This window comes from Xyrauchen texanus, chromosome 13, assembly GCF_025860055.1.
Source record: "Xyrauchen texanus isolate HMW12.3.18 chromosome 13, RBS_HiC_50CHRs, whole genome shotgun sequence".
Classification (NCBI taxonomy): domain Eukaryota; kingdom Metazoa; phylum Chordata; class Actinopteri; order Cypriniformes; family Catostomidae; genus Xyrauchen; species Xyrauchen texanus.
Window position 1 is genome coordinate 47,234,022 of NC_068288.1, and position 19,949 is coordinate 47,253,970.

Genomic DNA, 19,949 nt, shown 5'->3' on the forward strand with positions numbered 1-19,949 from the left:
CACACACTCACAGAGACACACAATCTCTCACACAGACAAACACTCACGCACACACACACAGAGACACACACTCTCTCACACAGACAAACACTCACGCACACACACACAGACACACACTCTCTCACACAGACAAACACTCACACACACACACTCACAGAGACACACACTCTCTCACACAGACAAACACTCACGCACACACACACAGAGACACACACTCTCTCACACAGACAAACACTCACACACACACTCACAGAGACACACACTCTCTCACACAGACAAACACTCACACACACACACACAGAGACACACACTCTCTCACACAGACAAACACTCACACACACACACTCACAGAGACACACACTCTCTCACACAGACAAACACTCACACACACACACACAGAGACACACACTCTCTCACACAGACAAACACTCACGCACACACACACACTCACAGAGACACACACTCTCTCACACAGACAAACACTCACACACACACACACACACTCACAGAGACACACACTCTCTCACACAGACAAACACTCACACACACGCACACACACAAACACAGACTCACAGAGACACACACTCCCTCACACAGACAAACACTCACACACACACACTCACAGAGACACACACTCTCTCACACAGACAAACACTCACGCACACACACACAGAGACACACACTCTCTCACACAGACAAACACTCACGCACACACACACAGAGATACACACTCTCTCACACAGACAAACACTCACACACACACACACACGCACACACACAAACACAGACTCACAGAGACACACACTCCCTCACACAGACAAACACTCACACACACACACACACACAGAGACACACACTCTCTCACACAGACAAACACTCACACGCACACACACACAGAGACACACACTCTCTCACACAGACACTCACACACACACACTCACAGAGACACACACTCTCTCACACAGACAAACACTCACACACACACACACACACACACACACACGCACAGAGACACACACTCTCTCACACAGACAAACACTCACACACACACACACACGCACACACACACGCACAGAGACACACACTCCCTCACACAGACAAACACTCACACACACACACTCACAGAGACACACACTCTCTCACACAGACAAACACTCACACACACGCACACACACAAACACAGACTCACAGAGACACACACTCCCTCACACAGACAAACACTCACACACACACACTCACAGAGACACACACTCTCTCACACAGACAAACACTCACACACACACACTCACAGAGACACACACTCTCTCACACAGACAAACACTCACACACACACACTCACAGAGACACACACTCTCTCACACAGACAAACACTCACACACACACACTCACAGAGACACACACTCTCTCACACAGACAAACACTCACACACACACACTCACAGAGACACACACTCTCTCACACAGACAAACACTCACACACACACACCTCACAGAGACACACACTCTCTCACACAGACAAACACTCACACACACACACTCACAGAGACACACACTCTCTCACACAGACAAACACTCACACACACACACTCACAGAGACACACACTCTCTCACACAGACAAACACTCACGCACACACACACAGAGACACACACTCTCTCACACAGACAAACACTCACACACACACACTCACAGAGACACACACTCTCTCACACAGACAAACACTCACACACACACACTCACAGAGACACACACTCTCTCACACAGACAAACACTCACACACACACACTCACAGAGACACACACTCTCTCACACAGACAAACACTCACACACACACACACACAGACACACACACTCACACAGACTTAACTGTGAGCAAACAGCTGCAGGAACTCACTGGCCGCTGGACTCTGAGACGAGGGATATCATGAGGGTGAATAAATGATGACAGAATTTTAATTTTTAAGTGAACTGCCCCTTTAATGATTGTGTTGATTTGATGTTTCATTAATGTTGTAAAACATGTTATATGTGTAGCTGTGAAAGTAACATCTGTATAAAATGATATCTGTAAAATAAGAATATCTGTGAAACATATTTACAAACTCCACAAAGCCCTGTTTATTAAAGCATTTATTGTGTGTAAACATCATTACAACCAAATGATTTTAGATCAAGTTTCCAAACAAACAGATTAAAAAAGCTTCAGTTGTGATTTAAGAGCTGTTGTACGACCCTGCATTAGAGATATCAGATATTTTATTAACACATTAAACATTACGATTCATTTAGTTTGTTATAAAATGTTGTGAGTCTGTCGGACTATATGTGATGCGTGTCTTTGGCAGATCATCGGTGTCAGCAGCAGCGGTCAAATGTTCCGGCGTGATTAACGGCCAGTACTGTGGATTCTCCTCATACCACTTTACTGAAGAAACAACAACAACACCATCACACGACACATCATCACACAGATCATCTGCACAGATATATTACAGGAAACTCCTACTTGTCCGTCGGATTCCCTCCTTCCACGTCACGTTTGGCCTCCAGCCGAGTCTGTGCAGTTTATCTGAGGTCATGGGGTATCTCAGCTCACTCACGGGTCTACAAACACAAAACATTTCCTGAACGGACACACATAATCAAGTATAAATCAGAGTTATCATCACACGTGTTCATACACACGGTCTTCAACAAACTCTATCCAATCATCAGCTTCATCAGGAGAAACATTCTTCACTCTCTGTGAATAAGAAATGACACGGATGTTACACACGGAGCACATGAGCCAATCACATGTCCTGCAATGATTGGATCATATTAGCTACATCAGCACAGACTGATCTCGGTCAGTCGTACCATATTCACTAGTTCTCTGGCTAACTCAATGATGGGGATCTCGAAGCTGGTGCCGATGTTGTAAATCTCTCCCAGAATGCCCTGCTCCATCACAGTCAGGAAGGCGTCTGTGACATCATCAACATACAGGAAGTGGCGTGACTGCCGACCGCTGCCCTGAATAGTGCTGGAAGATAATTGACATTTGAGTTTGTGATCACCGGTGATAGATTCTGCACCAGAGAGCGGAACTGCACAAATAAGCGTAAGTCCCTCCCCTAACTCATGCCATTGGTGGAGTCAATGTCGCTGTGTTGGGCTGCAGGTATCACTCAAACAAGCCACAGAGACACAGTGTTTACAGTTTACAAGAAATCAACCAATGAATGACTTCCTTATAATCATATATGCACATTAAAGGAATATTCCAGAGTTCATCTCAAGCCACAGCGTTTGTGTCATAATCCTGATTAACACAAACATTTATGTCGACTCGTTCCTCCTTTTCTTTAATAAAGCACACATGTGTGTTCCAGTGAGACACTTATAATGGAAGTCAATGGGGGTCATTTCTGGAGGTTTAAAGTCAGAAATGTGAAGATTATAATTTTATAAAAGCACTTACATTCATTCTAAAATTAAAGCGGTCATATAATGCCATTTTTGTACAAGTTAATATGAATCTTTAGGGTCTAAATGAAAACTTTGTAATATACTTTTATTAAAAATTCTCATTAGTATTTTAAGAAAACACTAATTTTACCTGCTCAGAAACAGCTCTGTTTTCAGCACGCCGTTTCAGTGCATATGACTTTAAATGATAATGAGCTTTGGTCACCCCGCCCCTCAGTTCTTTATACTGACCCTCGTTTATAAAGCAGTCTGGTGAAAAATGATTCGCGCAAACATGAACGCATTGACGTTGCTCGTGGGGAATATTCCCATCGTAAACAAAACTCAGCCACTGCGTCTTCAGCGGTTCAGATTTAGGAACATCAAAATGACTGCTGTGTTCGTTATTACACCGAAGAACAGAACGCCACAATCGCTTAAGCTGCGTACACACTGCCAGCGACTTTGTCGCTGCAGGTCGCCAGTGGCTGGCGGTGAAGTCGCTAGTGGGCGTTCCCACTACTGGTTGCATAGTAACGTTTATAAATGACATTCACGGATGTCATTCCATTGCTCTTGACAGCGAATCTCTTTTCTTGCCACTAAAAGCAAACATTTTGGAGGGAAAGACTAAATATAAATGGAATCAGTACATAAAATGCTTTATATCAAAGATGAATGAGAAACAAGGCGTGCTGTTTGCCAGAGCGGCTGTTTATCTGCGGCGAAAATGCAAATGCCGGTCCATAAAATCCCCGCGATCTCAGATACACCTTTCCACACAGTATTTTTCTTTAAAATGTCCTTGAACGTGGGAAGAGACATATCATAGAGCACTGGAACATTTCTAACAGCAAGAATTAGCCTTTCATCCATCTTTCCGTTACTGCAGGAGAGAGTGAGAGAGAGAGAGAGAGAGAGAGAGAGAGAGAGAGAGAGAAGGATCACGTGAGCTCTCCCGTCATCTCTCCTATTGGCTGTCGCTTCCGTTAGTCGCTCCAAAGTTGAACTTTTCTCAACTTTGTCGCGTCGCTGGACACGCCCACATCTAGCGCCAACGGTCGCGACAGCTCGTGTCGCCGGAAGTCGCTGTGCTCGCATTGAAAATGAATGGTATTGAGTTGCTGTCGCGCGCGATGTCGCTGGCAGTGTGTACACACCTTTAGGCGCCATTCTGCTCCAGTGTATCAACAATGATGACGGACTATGATTGACAGCTCGCTCACGAGCGAGGGCGGGTCTGTGTTGAAACACTGCTGTCAATCAACAATCCTGGGAGGGGCGTCCGACCGTGTGACGTCACACGGTCGAACGGCTCGATTTGAGGCAGGGGAAAATATATAAGGAGATTAAAACAAAAACACTGGATGGATTTTTATCATAATAGGATGGTTGTGTACAGGCACAGCCAACACACATTTCAGTACAATCAACTTGAAAAAGTGCATGTACCATTATATGACCCCTTTAAAACTCACTCACTCACTCACTCACACACACACTCACACTCACACACACACACACACACTCACACACTCACACTCACACCAACACTCACACCAACACTCACTCACTCACACACACACACTCACTCACTCACACACACACTCACTCACACACACACTCACACACTCACTCACTCACTCACACACACACACTCACACACTCACTCACACACTCACTCACACACTCACTCACACACACACTCACACACACACACACACACACACTCACTCACTCACTCACTCACTCACAAACACACACACTCACAAACACACACTCACAAACACACTCACTCACAAACACACTCACTCACAAACACACACACTCACAAACACACACACACACACTCACAAACACACTCACTCACAAACACACACACTCACAAACACACACACACACTCACAAACACACTCACTCACAAACACACACACTCACAAACACACACACACACTCACAAACACACACAAAGATCCCCCATTTAGCCTTAACAGACTGTAGGGGCAAGTGCTGTTAGCGAGCACCTATGAAGGCCGGAACGGTACACACACACACTCACACTACACAGGAATGAATGTTTGAGACTTTAACACTGATCAATTAATAAATTAACCCACAATGCAGAACACAACTTCATCTTGATAGACCAGTAGTGCATCAGTGGACGTCTGCAGCTCTCTACCGGTTATTTCTGTCATGACACGATTGTCAAGTCTGCACCTTATAAATAACACGTTCTCATTTTATCTTCATGTTTCAACTAATAGAAGTGTAAGGATTATACTTGAGTGAAGTTAGTGTTATTACATTACAAACAAACAAACAAACAAACAAACAAATGTTTTTGGTCAGATTTGACCAGGAACAACACTGGAGTGAGTCTAAAACAAACATGAATTAACTCACCATTTTTGGTCCTGTTGTATCAGAGACAGAAATTTAGGAATAACCTGTAAAACAAGGTACAAAACTCACTTAATGTCAACATAAACATGTGGCAGATAAACACACATATCATATAGTGCATCTAATCTATAATATTCGTCATGTACCTTCTCATGGTACTGCCGTGGTCCGTAAACATTACTGCTCCTCGTTATGATGACGGGAAACTGCAGAGAACACATCAGACATCATTTCATATTTAAATCAAGATCTTCAAATACTCTGATCATGAATACCTCGTGTTTGGTCCAGTATGACATCACAATGTTCTCCTGGCAGCTTTAGATGAGGAGTACGGATTGATCGGCCTCTTTGGACTGGATTCATCAAACGGCTGAAACGAGACATTACATCATCCTACAGATGTGTTCTGATGAACAGCTCATCTCAGATTCATGCTGCTGTAACGTCACCTGCTCCAGACTGTGTCCGTACACCTCGTCAGTGCTCACATAGATGAACCGAGCGACTTCGCGCCTCAAGCGCCGCTCTGACCAACACCGCCGTGCCATCGGCATTCACACGCATGAACTGCGCCGGACACAGGAAAGAGTTCTCTGAAGGGGAATATAATCAATACATTCAGGAGATATTCTGCATATTCCCACAGATGCACATGAACATTCATAAACTGTTACTCACCTACATGAGTTTGAGCAGCACAATGAAACACTATATTGATGTTTTCAGTAGAAAAGAGATGATTTATGAACAACGGATCGCAAACATCCCCCTAAGAGAGAAGACTCTGATGAGCTGTGGATACTTATAATGGCTAAAAACATCTTTCAAACAGGTTGCAGCCGTACCAGAATGAATGTATAAGTGCTGGTGTCCTCCACAGATCTCAGGTTCTTCAAACTAGAGCAGTAGTCCAACTGGAAGAGAAGACAGTCAAACTCTTAAAGGAATATTCCGGGTTCAACACAAGTTAAGCTGCGTACACACTGCCAGTGACTCCATCCCATTGAGAGAGAGAGAGAGAGAGAGAGAGAGAGAGAGAGAGAGAGAGAGAGAGAGAGAGAGAGAGAGAGAGAGAGAAGGATCACGTGAGCTCTCCCGTCTTCTCTCCTATTGGCTGTTGCTTCCGTTAGTCGCTCGTCATTTGAATAAAGTTGAACTTGTCTCAACTTTGTCGCGTCGCTGGACACGCCCACATCTAGTCTCCAACGGTCGCGACAGCTCGTGTCGCCGGAAGTCGCTGTGCTCTCATTGAAAATGAACGGGATGGAGTCGCTGTCGGTGGCAGTGTGTACACAGCTAAATCTCAATCAGCAGCATTTGTGTTATAATGTTGATTACCATAAAAACTAATTTTGACCCATTCCTCCGTTTCTTTAATAAAAGCACAAATGTGTGTTCCAGTGAGACACCTCCAATGCAAGTCACTGGGGTTTAATCTGTACACATTAAAATACTGTTTCACAAGTATAAACTCAAGACATGAACAATATGTGTGTTAACATGATTTTACTGTCATTAAATCACTCACTGACCACATCTGTGTGAACATAGAGACAATGTTACAACACCGTTGCCATGACGACGTAATGGAGAAAACACTAAAACAGCGCTTTAAACAATTTACAACTGAACTAATACATGAGTTTTAACAGAAGAATGAATGTAAGTGCTTTTATAAAATTATAATCTTCACATTTCTGACTTTAAACCTCCAGAAATGACCCCCATTGACTTCCATTATAAGTGTCTCACTGGAACACACATGTGTGCTTTATTAAAGAAAAGGAGGAACGAGGCGAAATTCATCACTGACACAAACACTGTCTATTGAACCTGGAATATTCCTTTAATGTGGGTAAAATGTTAATAGCATGTTGTAAAGACAACAGAGAGACTCACGTTATCTATATTGATGATTCTCCAGTGTGGGTATCTCACAGCCAATGCATTGATTAAATGAGATCCACTGAAAATAAAAGAGTAATTTCATTATGAGTCGCACAGTGACAACCAAAACATCATTTCCTCACCCTCATGCCATCCCAGATGTGTGTGACTTTCTTTCTTCTGCAGAACACAAATGAAGATTTTTAGAAGAATATTTCAGCTCTGTAGGTCCATACAATGCAAGTGAATGGTGACCAGAAATTTGAAGCTCCAAAAAAAGCACATAAATGCAGCATAGAAGTAATCCAGTGGTTTAATCCATGTCTTCAGAAGAGTTATGATAGGTGTGGGTGAGAAACAGATCAATATTTAAGTCCTTTTTTGTCATAAATTCTCCTCCCTGCACATTAGGGGGTGATATGCATGAAGAATGGGAAACACCAAAAACAGAAGAAGAAGAATGGGAAAGTGAAAGTGGAGGTTGACAGTAAAAAAAAAAACTTAAATATTGATATTTTTGTCACCCACACCTATCATTTCCCTTCTGAAGACATGGATTAAACCACTGGATTACTTTTATGCTGCATTTATGAGCTTTTTGGAGCTTCAAAGTTCTGCTCACCATTCACTTGCATTGTATGAACCAACAGAGCTGAAATATTTTTCTAAAAATCTTCATTTGTGTTCTGCAGAAGAAAGAAAGTCAAACACATCTGAGATGGCAAATGCTTTCCCTGAGAAGTGTGCTAGGCACTACATGACTTTGGCATTTTGCTATTTATTACATTGACCTTCACACATTTTGAAGTTCGTCCAAACACTTCTTAGAGCCACTGTACCTGCAGGTGAACACTGTAAAGGTGATTCAATGAGTGACTTACATGAATCCAGCTCCTCCAGTCACCAGTACAGTCTGATCATCACTGATGCACAACATTGTTCTCACATGTCAGTCAATTAAACGCTCTTTATTAATACTGGACATCAGCTGGCAGAAGCTGTGGAGTACTGACGAGTTATAGATGATGTGGCAGCGAGCATAACCCGCATAATTAACATTTTTAATACTGAACTATTTCATCACGAAAGTGACGCGCGTGTTTTGATCGATACTCTACATGTAACGCATGACGTCACTGTTAATAACGGTCTATTACGTCACTCACTGTTTTAGACTGCGCTTCGATGTTTCCATTCATATACGGATGATTAATGTGCCTTCATAAAATAATTAAAAAATTTTTTGGACGTATACTTCAGTCGCGTCAAACTCCCCAAACACAAACATCACGACAGTCTGAGCGGTTTAGCGGCAGCGGTGACACGTATGAGCTCAGCCGCCAGCGCTTATGCCCCGCCTCTTCTGCGCACTCATTGGCTAATGTATGTGCACTGAACTGACATAGTGTGATTTGATTGGTTACAGCAGAAGTCAATCATGTAGTGGGAGGAAGGGGACTGTGTTGCCCTCATTCATTGCAGTGACCAAAGAGAATCAAGAGGTTTTATTGAAATTAAATAATGTTTCCTTATTTAATAATCATCGTTGTTCTTTTATACAGTCCTGTAACTGGAAAAACGGTTTCTGGAGTTTTCCGGAGCGACGCAGCGAGAGAAAATAACGGACAATATATCACCAGATTTCTCTATCATGGTGAGTGTGTGTGTGTGTGTGTGTGTGTGTGTGTGTGTGTGTTATCTCAGATAAAAATGAGAATTTGCATTTTGGCTTGTGTTGATCTTGGTTTTCTTTTCCCTTGTATGCATGTGATGATTAAATGAGAAATGTGGATGTATATTGGATATGTTGGGTCTCAGTATAACAGCACACCTGCATGACGTCATGTCTTCGTTAATGTCTCAGGTGAGAATGGTCTGCTGCTGTATCGAGTGGATGATGTTCTCACAGCAGTACAGAAGGAGGGCAGACTGCTGTTGTTTCAGGGGATGCAGGAGTTTGACAATCTCAGCTGTCTGGAGAGAGTCTCAGCGGCTCAAATCTCCAGTAAGATTCATTCATTCAAGAGCAACATTGTGTTCAGTAACACTCTGAGCCACTTTTAAAGGAACATTCCGGGTTCAGTCAACAGCGTTTGTGGCATAATGTTGATTACCACACTAATTAATTTAGACTCATCCATCTTTATCTTTAAATAAAAGCACAAATGTGTGTTCCAGTGCGACACTTACAATGTAAGTCTATGGGGTTTAATTTGTAAACATTAAAATACTCACTGTTTTTAGGGGGTTCTGGGTATCTCGGTTGCTAGGGAGGGTAGAGTCACATGGGGTAACCTCCTCATGGTCACTATAATGTGGTTCTCACTCTCAGTGGGGCGTGTGGTGAGTGACTCCAGCGAGGTCTCCTTAGCAACCAAATTGGCCCGGTTGCTAAGGAGGGTAGAGTCACATGGGGTAACCTCCTCGTGGTCACTATAATGTGGTTCTCGCTCTCGGTGGGGCGTGTGCTGAGTGACTCCAGCGAGGTCTCCTTAGCAACCAAATTGGCCCGGTTGCTAGGGAGGGTAGAGTCACATGGGGGTAACCTCCTCGTGGTCACTATAATGTGGTTCTCGCTCTCGGTGGGGCGTGTGCTGAGTGACTCCAGCGAGGTCTCCTTAGCAACCAAATTGGCCCGGTTGCTAGGGAGGGTAGAGTCACATGGGGTAACCTCCTCGTGGTCACTATAATGTGGTTCTCACTCTCGGTGGGGCGTGTGCTGAGTGACTCCAGTCAGGTCTCCTTAGCAACCAGGGAGGGTAGAGTCACATGGGGTAACCAAATTGGCCAGTTGCTATGGAGGGTAGAGTCACATGGGGTAATATCCTCGTGGTCACTATAATGTGGTTCTCGCTCTCGGTGGGGCGTGTGGTGAGTTGTGCGTGGATGCCGCAGAGAATAGCGTGAAGCCTCCACACGCGCTACGTCTCAACAAGTCACGTGATAAGATACGCGGATTGACGGTCTCAGATGTGGAGGCAACTGAGATTCGTCCTCCATCCTCGAAGCATTTTTAAGATGATTAGAAAATAATAGAATAGAATATATTCTGATATATGTTGATGTTTATGTTAGATTATTTATAAGACTGTGGGCATAACGAGGTACAGGGGTGGAATGAGGTCCTGTCACTAAAGACACAAGCTATGCATTAAAGGGTTAAATTATCATCCAAAGGTTCATAGTGCATTGAATAAAGACTTGAGTTATTGTTCATGTGCTACATAAGCATTATCACTGGTTATAACACTGTTAATAAGCATGTACATGTCTGATTTAAAATGAAACATTTAGTTCATCTGAGTAAAGAAGAGAGTAACCAGTCCATACCGCAGCAGTCGACGCCGCAGCTGTGGCACGTGATGTACGCAGACCGCTACACCTGTCAGGACGGGCAGATTGACGGTGTGTTGGAAGACGTCCGCTTCCAGATCACCCTGCTCAACCCCGACGCCGCGGGAAACCCACTGGATCACTTCAGCGCGGAGGAGGCTGGTGAGACGTCACGAGTGACATCATTTCCTCATCTCATATTCAGGTGTCATAGAAACATAGTTTAATGTTTGATATGTATGTGTCACTGCAGGTCTGCACAGCTTCTACTTCCTGTTGATCTTGGCGTATTTCATAGCGTCGTGTATCTACGTGCAGCCACTGTGGCAGGCGTTGAGAAAAGGCGGGCCGATGCTCACGGTGCTGAAGGTTTTATCCACTGCGCTCCTGCTGCAGGGAGCGTCCATGCTGTTCAACTACATACACATGGCGCGGTGAGACAACAATCACTCTTATATCAAGAGAAAGAGCATTTGTTATGATTATAAGGAGAATGGAATGTTGAGTTTGTGTACGGCTTCTGTTTTCAGGTACGCTAGAGATGGTGTCGGGACTCCTCTGATGGGCAGTCTCGCCGAGTGTGAGTCATCATCTCTTTCACACTGAACAGATAACACGCTATAGAATGTCATCAAATACTTCATTATGTGTGCCAGGAGTGCTTATTATTCATGAGACGATACAGACATTACATCAGACATTAGCATAATTAATTCAGATTCACAGTAATGTTCAGCATCCTCCAATCACTGTCAATCATGTTCAAATAAAATGATCCATTATAAATGTTGAATCTATGAACTGATGATCATTGAGTGTCCAAACATCATCTGCAGCCTGAAACTGAACTTTTGATCCGATTTTAGGAGTGAACGCACTTAACTGCATAGAGAGATATAGGATTCTCCCTTCTCCCTATTTAGTGCATGACTTAACCTCCAGTGTGCCGTCTGTCTGCACTGGTCTCAGAACAGTTATAGGAGAGCTATAGGATGCTCCCTTGCTCCCTATTTAGTGTATGACTTAACCTCCAGTGTGCCGTCTGTCTGCACTGGTCTCAGAACAGTTATAGGAGAGCTATAGGATGCTCCCTTGCTCCCTATTTAGTGTATGACTTAACCTCCAGTGTGCCGTCTGTCTGCACTGGTCTCAGAACAGTTATAGGAGAGCTATAGGATGCTCCCTTGCTCCCTATTTAGTGCATGACTTAACCGCCAGTGTGCTGTCTGTCTGCACTGGTCTCAGAACAGTTATAGGAGAGCTATAGGATGCTCCCTTGCTCCCTATTTAGTGCATGACTTAACCTCCAGTGTGCTGTCTGTCTGCACTGGTCTCAGAACAGTTATAGGAGAGCTATAGGATCCTCCCTTGCTCCCTATTTAGTGCATGACTTAACCTCCAGTGTGCTGTCTGTCTGCACTGGTCTCAGAACAGTTATAGGAGAGCTATAGGATCCTCCCTTGCTCCCTATTTAGTGCATGACTTAACCTCCAGTGTGCTGTCTGTCTGCACTGGTCTCAGAACAGTTATAGGAGAGCTATAGGATGCTCCCTTGCTCCCTATTTAGTGCATGACTTAACCTCCAGTGTGCTGTCTGTCTGCACTGGTCTCAGAACAGTTATAGGAGAGCTATAGGATCCTCCCTTGCTCCCTATTTAGTGCATGACTTAACCTCCAGTGTGCTGTCTGTCTGCACTGGTCTCAGAACAGTTATAGGAGAGCTATAGGATCCTCCCTTGCTCCCTATTTAGTGCATGACTTAACCTCCAGTGTGCTGTCTGTCTGCACTGGTCTCAGAACAGTTATAGGAGAGCTATAGGATGCTCCCTTGCTCCCTATAGCGCCAGAAGTTTAACCCTTAAATGACAGTGTAGAGTCTTGTGAACAGTGTTCAGTCCGTTTTAATATATTTCAGTTATGAGTTGTGTATAGCGAAGCCAAAATACAACATCCACACATGTGGACGCGGGGTCAGACGATGTTAAAACAACCTTGAAATTAAACAAATTTGATTTTTAGTGCCTTTAGAAACGTGTGTTGTTTGTGCGCCCCTCAGCTAACTGCCTCTTTGTGTTTGTGTGTCAGTGTGTGATCTGATCGCTCAGGTGCAGATGTTGTACATGTTGTTGAGTTTGTGTGTGGGCTGGTCTCTGAGTCGCAGCAGGAAGTCTCAGTGTAAACCGCTGCAGTGGGACTCCACACCTGGATCTACTGCGCTGGCAGTGGGCGGGGTCGTTGCACAGGTCAGATCAGCACACATTCACTCATTCAGCAGTTTGTTATTCACCCTGCAGTATTTCCTGACGGACAGTACACATGTGTGTCTGTAGGGGGCGCTGCTGATCTGGGAGCAGTTTGAGGACGTGGAGCATCACAGTTTTCACGCTCATGGCAGTGTGGCGGGGTGGCTGCTGATGGCACTGCGTGTCGCTCTCGCTCTGTTTCTGGCGTCAGTGCTGTATCAGATCATCGCAGCAGAACGGAGCGCTCAAAAGAGACTTCTATCTCACCTTAGCCAAGGTAACACCAACTCTGATGTATGTGTGTGTGTGTCAAGAATGCATTAAATGGGGGTCTGTGTATCTCAGTGAGTATTGATGCTGACTATGACCCCTGGAGTCGTAAGTTTGAATCCAGGGTGTGGTGAGTGACTCCAGTCAGGTCTCCATAGCAACCAAATTGGCCCGGTTGCTAGGGAGTCACATGGGGTAACCTCCTTGTGGTCGCTATAATGTGGTTCTCGCTCTCGGTGGGGCGTGTGGTGAGTGACTCCAGTCAGGTCTCCATAGCAACCAAATTGGCCCGGTTGCTAGGGAGGGTAGAGTCACATGGGGTAATCTCCTCGTGGTCACTATAATGTGGTTCTCGCTCTCGGTGGGGCGTGTGGTGAGTTGTGCGTGGATGCCGCGGAGAATACCGTGAAACCTCCACACGTGCTACGTCTCCACGGTAACACACTCAACAAGTCACATGATAAGATGCGCGGATTGGCGGTCTCAGACGCGGAGGTAAATGAGATTCGTCCTCCACCACCAGGATTGAGGCGAGTCACTACACCACCACAAGGACTCTGAGCACATTGGGAATTGGGCGTTACAGATTGGGGAGAAAAAGGGAAAAAAAAAAAAAAAAGTTTTCTCAGGGTTACAACAAAACGGTGACCTACATGTTAGTTACACCACTGGACTTGGATTGGTGGACAAAGAATTTCAAATATGAACAAAAATTTGAAAACATGTTCATCATCATCATCATAGAAGAGCTGAAGGCACTGCTGTGTGTACATTTCACTTCAATCATTTAATAGATTTCACAACTATTTGTTTATCAGTCTGTCGAGAAACACAGTTATGATTAAGAAGCTCTGATACAATAAGTGCTTTTAAGGAAGAACTATTCAATGATGTTTGTCAGGTTAATGGCATCACATGGATAAATATTCAGAGTTCATATCCACAAGCTGATGTCAATCAAATAATCAATGTTTATAGAAATTCCCATCACAAGAGTTTTTAACCATTCTAGATAAACGTGCCATTAAACAGTGATTGATTGCTGTTCACGGCAGTAACGCAGTTGTGTTTCAGGGCTGTTTCCTGTGGTTCCTCTGTCATCCGGTTCTCGTCCTGTTCTCTGTTTTACTCAACGAGCATCAGCGAGAGAAGGTGAGAGAGAAACAAACATCAATCCATTACACACATGATGATGAAGCACGATCATCAGGTCATCAGATCATGTGTGTGTGTGTGTTATTGCAGGTTATTACCATCGGAGTGATTCTGTGTCAGTCCATCTCAGTGGTGGTGTTGTATCGTCTCTTCCTGTCGCGCAGTCTGTACTGGGAGGTGTCATCGCTGTCGTCCGTCACTCTCCCTCTCACCATGAGCAGAACGGCACGAGGACGATACTGAGCGTTACACGGGAAACACTAATGTGCTGAAGCAGCTGAACAAACAAGGGACCAGCAGCCCCAGATACACTGAGAGAACGAGCAGACAGAGACAGTTCAACATCTCACACACACACACACACACACACACACAAACACGCACGCACATGCGCACACACACACATCCACTCTCTCGCACACACACACGCACACATTCTCGCACACACTCACACACACTCTCACACACTCTCACACACTCTCACACACTCTCACACACTCACGCACACACATGCAAACACTCTCACTCTCGCACACACTCACGCACGCACTCTCACACACACACACACTCTCACACACTCTCACACACTCACGCACACACATGCAAACACTCACTCTCGCACACACTCACGCACACACACACGCATGCACTCTCACACACACACACACGCACACTCTCGCACACAGACACGCACACATTCTTGCACATTCTCACACACACTCTCACACACTCACGCACACACATGCAAACACTCACTCTCGCACACACTCACGCACACACACACGCACGCACTCTCACACACGCACGCACTCTCGCACACACGCACACTCTCGCACACAGACACGCACACATTCTTGCACATTCTCACACACACTCTCACACACACTCTCGCACACACACACACACACACACACACACACACACAATCTCACACACTCACACACACACACTCACACACACACTCACACACTCTCACAGACACTGACACACACACTCTCACACACACACATACACTCTCACAGACACTGACACACACACTCTCACACACACACTCACACACACACACACAGACACACACTCGAGAGAGAGAGAGAGAGAGAGTCACTGTCTGCTGTCACTCATTGAAACAGCTGCACATCTGGTCTGCATTGAGTTTCAGAGGAAGTGCACAGAGAGCTTTATTCATCAGAGATGATGTAACATACATTTCATACCTTCAGTTCCATTGTTCAAATGAACGACTCACTTGACCTGAGGAACACACCTGAAGTGATGATGTCATGTGTGTGACTGGCATGATGATGTCGTGTGTGACTGACATGATGATGTCATGTGTGTGTGACTGAGGTGATGATGTCATATGTGTGACTGGCGTGATGATGTCATGTGTGTGACTGGCATGATGATGTCGTGTGTGACTGACATGATGATGTCGTGTGTGTGACTGAGGTGATGATGTCATATGTGTGACTGGCGTGATGATGTCATGTGTGTGACTGAGGTGATGATGTCGTGTGTGTGACTGAGGTGATGATGTCGTGTGTGACTGGCGCGATGATGTCGTGTGTGTGACTGAGGTGATGATGTCGTGTGTGTGACTGAGGTGATGATGTCGTGTGTGTGACTGAGGTGATGATGTCATGTGTGTGTGACTGAGGTGATGATGTCATGTGTGTGTGACTGAGGTGATGATGTCGTGTGTGTGTGACTGAGGTGATGATGTCGTGTGTGTGTGACTGAGGTGATGATGTCGTGTGTGTGTGACTGAGGTGATGATGTCATGTGTGTGTGACTGACGTGATGATGTCATGTGTGTGACTGACGTGATGATGTCATGTGTGTGACTGAGGTGATGATGTCATGTGTGTGTGACTGGCATGATGATGTCATGTGTGTGTGACTAAGGTGATGATGTCATGTGTGTGACTGAGGTGATGATGTCGTGTGTGACTGGCATGATGATGTCATGTGTGTGACTGAGGTGATGATGTCGTGTGTGTGACTGAGGTGATGATGTCGTGTGTGTGACTGAGGTGATGATGTCGTGTGTGTGACTGGCATGATGATGTCATGTGTGTGTGACTAAGGTGATGATGTCGTGTGTGACTGGCGTGATGATGTCATGTGTGTGACTGGCATGATGATGTCGTGTGTGACTGACATGATGATGTCGTGTGTGTGACTGAGGTGATGATGTCATATGTGTGACTGGCGTGATGATGTCGTGTGTGTGACTGAGGTGATGATGTCGTGTGTGTGACTGAGGTGATGATGTCGTGTGTGTGTGACTGAGGTGATGATGTCATGTGTGTGTGACTGAGGTGATGATGTCGTGTGTGACTGGCTCGATGATGTCGTAGTGTGTGACTGAGGTGATGATGTCGTGTGTGTGACTGAGGTGATGATGTCGTGTGTGTGTGACTGAGGTGATGATGTCATGTGTGTGTGACTGAGGTGATGATGTCATGTGTGTGTGACTGAGGTGATGATGTCATGTGTGTGTGACTGAGGTGATGATGTCGTGTGTGTGTGACTGAGGTGATGATGTCGTGTGTGTGTGACTGAGGTGATGATGTCGTGTGTGTGTGACTGACGTGATGATGTCGTGTGTGTGTGACTGAGGTGATGATGTCATGTGTGTTTGACTGGCATGATGATGTCATGTGTGTGTGACTAAGGTGATGATGTCATGTGTGTGACTGAGGTGATGATGTCATGTGTGTGACTGGCATGATGATGTCATGTGTGTGACTGAGGTGATGATGTCGTGTGTGTGACTGAGGTGATGATGTCGTGTGTGTGACTGAGGTGATGATGTCATGTGTGTGACTGAGGTGATGATGTCATGTGTGTGACTGGCATGATGATGTCATGTGTGTGTGACTAAGGTGATGATGTCATGTGTGTGACTGGCATGATGATGTCATGTGTGTGACTGAGGTGATGATGTCATGTGTGTGTGACTGAGGTGATGATGTCGTGTGTGTGACTGAGGTGATGATGTCGTGTGTGTGACTGAGGTGATGATGTCATGTGTGTGACTGAGGTGATGATGTCATGTGTGTGACTGAGGTGATGATGTCATGTGTGTGACTGGCGTGATGATGTCATGTGTGTGTGACTGAGGTGATGATGTCATGTGTGTGACTGAGGTGATGATGTCATGTGTGTGACTGAGGTGATGATGTCATGTGTGTGACTGGCGTGATGATGTCATGTGTGTGTGACTGAGGTGATGATGTCATGTGTGTGACTGAGGTGATGATGTCATGTGTGTGACTGAGGTGATGATGTCATGTGTGTGTGACTGAGGTGATGATGTCATGTGTGTGTGACTGAGGTGATGATGTCATGTGTGTGTGACTGAGGTGATGATGTCGTGTGTGTGACTGAGGTGATGATGTCGTGTGTGTGACTGAGGTGATGATGTCATGTGTGTGTGACTGAGGTGATGATGTCATGTGTGTGTGACTGAGGTGATGATGTCATGTGTGTGTGACTGAGGTGATGATGTCATGTGTGTGTGACTGAGGTGATGATGTCGTGTGTGTGTGACTGAGGTGATGATGTCGTGTGTGTGTGACTGAGGTGATGATGTCGTGTGTGTGTGACTGACGTGATGATGTCGTGTGTGTGTGACTGAGGTGATGATGTCATGTGTGTTTGACTGGCATGATGATGTCATGTGTGTGTGACTAAGGTGATGATGTCATGTGTGTGACTGAGGTGATGATGTCATGTGTGTGACTGGCATGATGATGTCATGTGTGTGACTGAGGTGATGATGTCGTGTGTGTGACTGAGGTGATGATGTCGTGTGTGTGACTGAGGTGATGATGTCATGTGTGTGACTGAGGTGATGATGTCATGTGTGTGACTGGCATGATGATGTCATGTGTGTGTGACTAAGGTGATGATGTCATGTGTGTGACTGGCATGATGATGTCATGTGTGTGACTGAGGTGATGATGTCATGTGTGTGTGACTGAGGTGATGATGTCGTGTGTGTGACTGAGGTGATGATGTCGTGTGTGTGACTGAGGTGATGATGTCATGTGTGTGACTGAGGTGATGATGTCATGTGTGTGACTGAGGTGATGATGTCATGTGTGTGACTGGCGTGATGATGTCATGTGTGTGTGACTGAGGTGATGATGTCATGTGTGTGACTGAGGTGATGATGTCATGTGTGTGACTGAGGTGATGATGTCATGTGTGTGACTGGCGTGATGATGTCATGTGTGTGTGACTGAGGTGATGATGTCATGTGTGTGACTGAGGTGATGATGTCATGTGTGTGACTGAGGTGATGATGTCATGTGTGTGACTGAGGTGATGATGTCATGTGTGTGACTGGCGTGATGATGTCATGTGTGTGTGACTGAGGTGATGATGTCATGTGTGTGTGACTGAGGTGATGATGTCATGTGTGTGACTGAGGTGATGATGTCATGTGTGTGACTGGCGTGATGATGTCATGTGTGTGTGACTGAGGTGATGATGTCATGTGTGTGACTGAGGTGATGATGTCATGTGTGTGACTGACGTGATGATGTCATGTGTGTGTGACTGGCGTGATGATGTCATGTGTGTGTGACTGAGGTGATGATGTCATGTGTGTGACTGAGGTGATGATGTCATGTGTGTGACTGACGTGATGATGTCATGTGTGTGTGACTGGCGTGATGATGTCATGTGTGTGTGACTGAGGTGATGATGTCATGTGTGTGACTGAGGTGATGATGTCATGTGAGCATCCGTGCGTTCATAAAGCCGATCAGCTTCATCTGTGATAGTACAAAAGAGAGAAAGATAAAGTCACGGAGCGTTCTCTGTCCAAGCAATCGCGCAAATGGCAATAAGAAATGTTTTTATTTTTTATTATTATTTCTCATAATGCAATCTGTGTGTTTCTTCCCACAAGTGCCTGATATGACAATCATCATGTGAAGAATATTAATGACTCCAATATTGATGATATTTATCGATCTGTTACTGGATCCCGACACTTCAGATGTTCAACTCATGATGTAACAACTTCACATCATTAATTGTAATAAATGTTCATGTAATACAATAATGTCACAGGTGATTACATTAACAACTGTGCATTTAAAGCGACATTATGAATTTAAATTCTGTATTTTCTGTAATAATTATGTGACTGTGAGCGGCTCATTTTAGTCACTTTGACCCAGAAACAC

General features: G+C 45.0%; 1 protein-coding gene and 1 pseudogene across 1 annotated transcript; one reads left to right on the forward strand and one right to left on the reverse strand.

The window, feature by feature from the left end:
* Positions 1 to 1,885: 1,885 nt before the first annotated feature.
* LOC127653551 (dTDP-D-glucose 4,6-dehydratase-like) lies at positions 1,886 to 9,046 on the reverse strand (annotated as a pseudogene).
* An 84-nt stretch (positions 9,047 to 9,130) lies between these two features.
* gpr180 (G protein-coupled receptor 180) lies at positions 9,131 to 19,254 on the forward strand. Its single transcript, XM_052140246.1, is given in 12 exon segments — positions 9,131 to 9,398; positions 9,609 to 9,749; positions 11,039 to 11,239; positions 11,331 to 11,511; positions 11,608 to 11,657; positions 13,163 to 13,320; positions 13,408 to 13,562; positions 13,564 to 13,597; positions 14,665 to 14,742; positions 14,836 to 16,092; positions 16,247 to 16,778; positions 17,172 to 19,254. Coding segments are annotated over 10 exon segments (1,284 nt in total). The 5' UTR covers positions 9,131 to 9,265; the 3' UTR covers positions 14,989 to 16,092; positions 16,247 to 16,778; positions 17,172 to 19,254.
* Positions 19,255 to 19,949: the final 695 nt, after the last annotated feature.